Raw genomic sequence first — 8,635 nt, 5'->3', positions numbered from 1 at the left:
AATGCGCATGCGTTGCTGCGTCTACAATTTCCTTTTCTCAGGAACTGTGTGTGCTAAAGTCCAGTGGTATTATTTTTTATTTCACGGACTGTTTTTGCTCATCAAGAGGATTTCGGTGAGTTGCAGTTTGGTTTTACTTAATGTAACTATAGTATCTTACGGGCACATCTACCTGTGGTACTGAGTTATGATAATAAAGGAAGCAGCATCTGGCTGTAACGTTGAGATTAGCGTTAGCTAGCTAACACTAGCCGTGTGTTAGTGAAGTTAGACATCCGGGTAGGCTCTGCCTGCCTTTAAATATGGATTCTTATGTGATTTTGACGAATCCTGTCTGGCCAATATTTACCAAAATTTGTAGTTAGCCTTAACTACTGTCATTTCATTTGCGTCATAGCGCGCTGGTCTTGTCCTTCAGACAGACATCCAAGTCTGTTGCTATATTATACAGCTGATTCATCCAGCTAGAGGTAACATTAGCAGTGGTAAACATATCATAAGGTCACTTAAATTAATGCTTGTGTGAGAAATTTATGCCCAGCAGTGAGGAATCATCATAAACCCCCTCAGAGACAAGACTTCTTTAAAGTAACTTTGAAGAAGTTGGCTGATGTGGCATGTTACAGCTGCTGTTGTTTTCCTTTTAGTTTCCATCGTTGTTTTCTTTCCTTTATTGACAGTTTAAAAATGTTTTATGGCACTAAGGTTATGTCTGAAATTGTAGTGATGGTTGGTATAGTTATTTTCAACCTTGTGCATTTCCTGACAATGCTTTTTTTTTCCTAGCTAGGAAGATGGACAGAGAAAATAACTTGTATTCTTTAATTTCTTCTTGTTCTTCCAGATTGTTTTTTATGAGTAATCAAAGGCAGCAGAAGCCTACGCTAACAGGCCAGCGTTTCAAAACACGAAAAAGAGGTAAGGACCTTCAAGGCAACAATCATACAGCTCTACATGCTACAACTAAAAATAATGCTCATTATCCTTAGTCTACAGCCCTGTGTTATCCAGCCAGTGCTTGAAAACTATGTTGATGTTGCCCTAAAATTAGCCTGTATTTAGCTGTAAATCATGAGGAGATTTCCAAGTACGGACTTTGCAGTTTGATACAAACAGATTGTGTTTGTTGCTTCAGTTATTCAGGAATCCCATGTGTCCTGGATAAGCTGAACCTTTTTAGATTGGTTTTCATGGAAAGTCATGGAAAATAGGAGAAATAATCAAATGGTCCAAAAATGATTGTTGTTTTTTTTTTTTTGTGCTGTGAATTGAACAGTTTCCAGAGTCTAATTTTATGTGTATTACATTAATGAGGTATTTTGTCTATGTTTACTTGAAGTCCAGGTTTGACAAGCATATATGAGGTTTTTAGTAAGTAAAGTATCATTTGGTCTTGTTGTATAGAGAAAATGTAGTGAAATAGGTAGCGCATGGACTTCCCTAATTGAGGGAGGGGGTTATATCTTCAACCTTATCACAACAATGAAGTCCATCAAAATATGTCTGTGCAGATTCTCAGTCATTCAGGTTGTGGTTGGGCTGTGTTGTTTAGTGGAAACCGAACTTGCTTGCAGTTCTTGAAGATGTTTCGAAAAGGCTTCAGTTCTAATTAACTGGTCTCGAGTTGTAGGCACAGAAACTTAATACACTTTGTATTCTTTAATTAATAAATACATTTATTGACTTTATGTGTGTTGTTAGGATCACTTGAGTCAAATTGTGAACAACTATACACCAGCTAAGGGTGTGATGAAAGAACCGTGTTCTAAGTTGGTGATAGATTATGCCTTAGGCCACCTCCTCTGTTGAGAGAGGATCTTTCTACTTGTGAGTAGATGGCCCCCTTTAGTCCTCTTTCAAACTGTCCGTCTACACTGTTCAGAATGTCGTCATTACAGTCTTCAAAGAAGCTTCAAGCTGAACAGCACCTTTGGGATCATATTATGGAAAATCCGTCCTGCTATCGTATTGGTGTCAACATTGTCATTTAAACTTCTCTCAAACTTTTAACTGTCATAATGGAAGCCGTGAAGTTCAGCATCATGTTTGTGCTATTTGCATTTTAGAGACAAGAGTACTATACTTGTTACAGTGTGAAGGCCAGTTGGATTCAGAACTTGCCATAGTGGATTTAGGCTTTATCAGAAAGTTGTCTCTTCATGTAATCCCAGACTGACTCTATGATGTTGAGGGCTCTGTGGGGACCACACCATCTGTTGCCGAACTCCTTGTTTTGCTTGTCACTGAAAATAGCTCTTTATGACTCTGGCTGTATGTTTGGGCTCATTGTAATGCAGCAGAATGACTCTGGGACACATCAGATGCCTCCCTGATGATTTTGTGTGATCGGCAAGAATCCAAACATCTGAAGTGCACAGTGCTATGAGTGTTAAAAGAAGTTTCCACATAAAGAAACGTGTTGGTGCAGAGGATGATCCCCATCACACAAAGCAACAGACACGCCAATTAAAATAATATTTATTGATTGCAAATGGATTCATATTATACAGCAGTTTAAAGTCTTGAAGAATTTAATTTTTATTTCAATCAAGAATATGCACAAACAGCAACTTAACATTAAAATTGGCCTACACAGCTATGCAATAAAGAGAATATGCAAAGCTTTGTATGATCATGAGCTGAGCATGGGTTTGGATATACCTTTTATAATAATATTATAAGCAAACTGTAGGGATGCACTGACATGGATCTTTCATTCCAACAGATGAAAAGGAGAGGTTTGACCCTACCCAGTTTCAGGAGAGCATCGTACAAGGTCTAAACCAAACTGGCACTGATTTGGAGGCTGTTGCAAAGTTTCTTGATGCTTCTGGTGCCAAGCTTGATTACAGACGCTATGCTGAGACTCTGTTCGACATCCTGGTGGCCGGTGGAATGCTGGGTTAGTGGCAAGACACTTTGGTCAGCCTTTAGAAAACACATTTAAAGTAGCAAATGTTATAATTTTCTATTAATTTTACTTATTAGCATAACTTTTTTTTATGATAGGGAGAATGTCCTCCTGTACTAGCAAGTATAAGAGCAAAGATGTGCATGAGGATGTGTCTTTGATACATTAGTTACCACAAGCGATTTTTATTTTTTATATAACTTTTCTAAACTTATACAACTGTACAGATAAATTGTGGTAAGAAAAGTGTAAGAGACAGAAGACAACATATATTTTACTTTTTCCAGCTCCAGGTGGGACCTTGTCAGATGACGTGACCTGCACAGAAGTGTGTCTCTTCAAAGCACAAGAGGACATGGAGACCATGCAGGCATATGCACAGGTGGATATCACCGATTGTTTTTGCAGAGTTGACACTGCAGACTGGGCAAGAAAAGAAAGAAGAAAGAACAGTCTAAGTTTCCTGTTCAGTTTTCAGTATGATCTTAGTACGAATAATGGAAAATGGTTTTGTTTCTTTTTAGGTCTTTAACAAGCTCATCAGGCGTTACAAGTACCTGGAGAAAGGATTTGAGGAGGAGATTAAAAAGGTTAGATTGTTTAAGCTCAGGAACTCACCATACATGTATGTTTGTGTGCTTTATTATTTTATTCTTAACAACAGCGTCCAGGACCTTTAGTTTATGTCTTTTGTCTTTTCGCAGCTGCTGCTGTTTCTTAAGGGCTTCACAGAGTCTGAGCGCAACAAGCTGGCCATGCTAACAGGAATTCTGTTGGCCAATGGCAATGTCTCTGCATCCATTCTCAGCAGCCTCTTCAATGAGAACCTGGTCAAAGAAGGTAGTTTTTCATCTCTTAGGTTCATCTATGTGGTTGTGCTGATGAAAAGAAATACGCTAAACTGGGATTACATTTAATACCTCAGTTCTTATGTTCGCTTTCTTTCTCTTTTTAGAACCTGTTAATAGTTTTTTTTGTTGTTTTTTTAATTCCTGACTTTTGCATGTTGGTCTGACAGCACCTCAAAGGAATAGTGTCAGTTGAAAGTCAAACTATAGCTCAAACAATATTGGATTTCTGAGGGCAGTACTGATATTGATATTTGAGAGTCCAGCCAGAATTGTATTTATTTCAGAATCCTATTATTTCAGAAATACATTTATTGCCAAGTAGGATTCTACATACAAGTTGTCTTGGTGGGTTGGTGCACAAAAATAGGATGATATACAAATTAAGGAAAATAATTAAGAGACAAAGACGAAAGACAGAAATTCACCCGGCTCATAGATCTAGACAGTATAGAGATACAGATGTATGCCCTAAAGTTCACAAGAAGAATGTAAGAGGATAAGAACAGCAATAGAAGCAGTAATGTGATGCAGATCAGCAGCTTAATTTGGTTCACAGCTGCCCAGTGGCACCAGGTGATCGCCTTTTGACTTCATGTGTCAAGAATCTTAAACAGATGCTAGATTGGAGAAAACCATTGCTGATATCTCATTTTTTAATTAAAAAATTATCTTTACTGAAACCCTGTTATTTTCTTTAGATATAGATCTATATCTAATATCTTTGTGGCCCCAACTCATTTTGTTGCCTACATTAATGTTGTTTGAGGCATCGTTCCAGTGAAAACCTGTCTAATCACATCCTGTGGAATTGTGTTTACCAGTGTATTACTCAGGCCTAACTTTATCCTAGCTGGTCTGTTATCGACAGCTGACTCCCATTTTTTTATGCATTTGCTCAGGTGTTTCAGCATCCTTTGCTGTAAAACTCTTCAAATCCTGGCTTTCGGAAAAGGACATCAACTCTCTTGCTGCCAGTCTCCGAAAGGTTGGCATGGACAGCAGGCTCATGGTGAGAATCGCCTCATTTCTACAAGCTCGGGTGAAAAATTTGCTTCCCCGTAAGGGTCATATGTATGTCTGCTTTCTTTAAATAGGATTATTAGAAAATAAAATTACCAATCAGCAGTTCCAAACTATTGTGGCATCCAGTGCTCAAGCAATTAATGAACAAAAGGCTTCTTAATTGCTGATGAAGGCTTGTCTTCTGAAAAGAATCTGCCTCAATATTTGATTGTGTCTTTTTAGGAGCTGTTTCCTGCCAACAAGCGCAGTTGCGAGCACTTCTCAAAGTATTTCACAGATGCTGGGCTCAAGGAGCTTTCAGACTTTGCCAGAAACCAGCAGTCCATAGGTGCTCGCAAGGAGCTGCAGAAGGAGCTTCAGGAGCAGATGTCACGAGGGGACCCCCTTAAAGATGTAAGCCTTGCTGGATTTTTAGCCACATTTATACCAATCGAGTCCCCGTTTTTCCTTCTCTTTTTATTTCTTTGTAACCTCTAACCCCCTTTGTCTTGAGGAGTGATGGAGAAAAGAGTGCAGTAAATCAATGACACGTCGCTGACATCCACTCAACCTGAACATATTATCTGCACCTACAAGGCTGTGAACCCCGCCAGAGTTCTCATACCTCACACCTCTGCAGGATTTGATAAGCCTCAGCATGTGCTTGCAATGCCTTTCCTGCTTTGTTAATAATTTGCGTTGTCGTCTCTGGTCTTGGGCCTTTTACAGATCATTGCGTATGTCAGAGAGGAAATCAAGAAGAACAACATCTCAGAGCAGACGATGATTGGATTGATCTGGTCCAGTGTAATGAGCTCCGTGGAGTGGAACAAGAAGGAGGAGCTAGTCACAGAGCAAGCTATCAAACATCTAAAGGTGAGACCACTATTATGTGGCTTTGCTGTTCCTCAACTCTGTCACGGCAGTCCCAACCACACACCCCGTAAATGAAAGATCTAAAGAAACTTAATGTCACTCTTAAATTGTGCCTCAGAGATGTTGCAGAATCCAGGCTGCTGTAGGCTTTGAACTTAGCAGAGAACATAATCAATTTACTAACCTGAAGCCATTCCACCAGTAAAGTGGAAGTAATGTATAAAATCTGAAAAAAAAAAAAATCCTCCCACCTCCTGTGTGAACTTTCTCTTTTACATTTTCAGCAATACAGTCCACTGCTGAAGGCTTTTACCTCCCAAGGCCTCTCTGAACTGACTCTTCTGCTGAAGATCCAGGAGTACTGTTACGACAACATCCACTTCATGAAGGCCTTCCAGAAAATCGTTGTGCTGCTCTACAAAGGTAAATTTTTCTCTGTGCTCCATTTTTCTCTGTGCAAAAAGTTCATTTGTTGTGGGAAGCTATGTGGGCGCGTGTGAATGCTGCCAGATGGCCAGAGATTATAGCCAAAAGTTTGTCGTGATTGATGTCGTCAACCTGGCTGGCGACATTTGTTTTTCAAGCACCTGCGGACGCATCTGTGCTGTTGGCGTCACGTTTCAAAGTTTATTTTTTTTAATTTATTTATTATTTTTTTTTATATGTTTAAAGCGGATGTCTTGAGTGAGGAGGCAATTCTGAAGTGGCACAATGAAGCCCGTCTAGCCAAAGGAAAGAGTGTTTTCCTCGAACAGATGAAAAAGTTTGTTGAGTGGCTCAAGAATGCAGAAGAAGGTAAGTGTCAGCATGTTTCTCTCTGCTTCACTTAACATATAAGTAGTAATGCGTTGTGAGCATCGGTGTTTGAGTACAGTGATTACACTGATTTAATCTTTTTTTTTTTTTTTCTTTTTCTTTTTTCTGTTTTTCTTCAGAGTCTGAGTCTGAGGAAGACGAGGCAGACTGAGGACCATGGAGCTATACTTACCATTTTTACATCAACGCAGTACTTCTTTTGATGCACTATAGGGATTTTTACAGATATGTGTCTAGATTTCTTTTTTTTCTCCCCCTTTTCTATCCTCTACCTCCTCATATCTACTTCAACTGTAATGTAAGGGCTCTAAAATTGATTTTATTTTGGACACAGTTTCTGACTGAATCGATATTTGTATTCTCATTTATGCTCATTCAGGGGCCAGTGCCACATTTAGCTAAATGGACTGAAACTCCCTTTCGTGTAACAAAAAGGGGAGGGTCTCGTTTTTAGAAAGAGAGTTCCCTTTAAAATTAGGCCGTTTCAAGGATTCCGATTTCACAGCTATTATGTTTAGTCATAGAGCTCTTATTTGCCAGAGGTCTGTGCACAGCTGTGATATGTTTTTTGTAAATTAATTTTACATCACTGAAGATTATCGGACAACTTTGAATTTCATGCCAGGTTTTTAGATTTGGTATCCTGTGCTATTTCAAACAGCAGTGGTGATGGTAGATGTAATGAAACCATGCCAACTTTATAGGGATAAATTTTCTTCAGTTTTACTTTTGCAAATAAATGGAAATTAATGGTTTTAATTACTGTTGTGTGTTTGTGTCTGTGTGTGTGGTATTATTATCATTATTGCTGGGTGTAAACATAACACATATGAGTGATTGGGGGGGGGGGGGAAAAAAAACAGAAAGTAGCAGTGATGTACACCCAGCGGGTTCTTGGAATTTCATGGAAATCCGTCTGTTGTGACACACATCAACACGTGTTCTCTTAAAACGTTCCACTGGTTGATCTCCTCAAACTCCACCTAATAAAGTAATCAAGAACGGCATCCTGGCATGTGTGACCTGGGGTGCAAACAATCTCATTCACTTCACTTCTACCCCACTTTAAATGGTAATTATGGTTCAGTCAAGCATGCAAAAATGGGAGTGAGATGGTGATTTAAGATGTTATGAAAACAGAGGGCCATGCACATTCATTAGGGCCGAGTCCTTTTACAAAGTCTGAAGAACAGACTGCTCATTTTAATGGTATGTAGAATTCTGAGTGCATATTCAACCCCATTTCCTAACCAGTGATGTAAAGTTTTAGTGAGTGTCACCAACTTACTTTTCTCTCTCTCTCTCTCTGTGGAAAATGATTTATGTATGCTTGAGAATTTCTGCCTACCTTTCAAAATAAAAGTGGTTTAACCAGCTAATATGTAGACCCTTAACCAGGCTTTGAATGTACTGGAGGTTATGGTAAGAACAGCATGTTAAGTGTTTGTGTGTAAGAATTGGTTCAACCCCATATTGGCTTTCGTGCATGGAATAGGTAATCCATACCAGCCCAAGTCAGCGTTGGTGTTGCATCGGAATATAGGGTAGCTACAGTACAGCAGAGCATGAAGCATTATCGACTGATTATCAGTTTTACTCAGTGCCAACAGATGGCAGTAAGTGCTTAAGAGATGCTTCCTCTAGTTAAAGTCTCCTAGAGTTTTACAGTCGAGCTCAAATAGAAAATGCCATTTTAAAGAAACCAGACTAGAAAGTATTAGACACAGGCGGAACTACAAAGTATCTGACACGAGTATTTTCTCTGCTTCTCTGTCCCAGGAGGATTTGTTTGCCTTTTGGTTTTATTTAGTCGCTCTAAAGAACATGAAACAATTTGGGAGAGTGACATGCTGGCAGGGGGAAACACGGCTGCTTTTGAGATTTGCCTCCGAGAACTCGTGCACATTTGCGTGTGTGTAACCCCCGAATGGTAACGATGCCCCCCCCCCATCCCCTCTACCCCACCCCATCTACAGAGCCTCTTTCTGTGCAAAGCAATGGCAAAGCCATCTTGGTGGGGCTGTTATCTGCTTGTTAACAGCACTGCTTCACTTCACATCACACACAGAGAGCTCCTCCCTGTATGTCATTTCGTGCAGGCACTGAACTTAACTGTGCATCGAAGAATGATCCGGTATAATGAGCTGTGCACTGTGAAACATCTGTTTGTTTTTGCTTA

The 8,635-nt window shown here is 39.6% G+C and overlaps 1 protein-coding gene across 1 annotated transcript; it reads left to right on the top strand.

The window, feature by feature from the left end:
- On the top strand, window positions 1-7,218 carry LOC113173687 (basic leucine zipper and W2 domain-containing protein 1-A-like). The gene is made up of 12 exons (XM_026377192.1): window positions 1-115; window positions 845-918; window positions 2,726-2,902; window positions 3,199-3,293; window positions 3,436-3,501; window positions 3,616-3,751; window positions 4,662-4,771; window positions 5,008-5,178; window positions 5,494-5,640; window positions 5,925-6,063; window positions 6,313-6,435; window positions 6,576-7,218. Exons 2-12 carry the CDS (start codon window positions 855-857, stop codon window positions 6,605-6,607), a joined length of 1,260 nt encoding a protein of 419 aa, XP_026232977.1. The 5' UTR covers window positions 1-115; window positions 845-854; the 3' UTR covers window positions 6,608-7,218.
- Window positions 7,219-8,635: the final 1,417 nt, after the last annotated feature.

Source organism: Anabas testudineus, chromosome 21, assembly GCF_900324465.2.
Source record: "Anabas testudineus chromosome 21, fAnaTes1.2, whole genome shotgun sequence".
NCBI classification, from domain to species: Eukaryota; Metazoa; Chordata; class Actinopteri; order Anabantiformes; family Anabantidae; genus Anabas; species Anabas testudineus.
The sequence above is the reverse complement of the archived record's forward strand: the minus strand, read 5'-3'. Positions and strand labels throughout refer to the sequence as shown.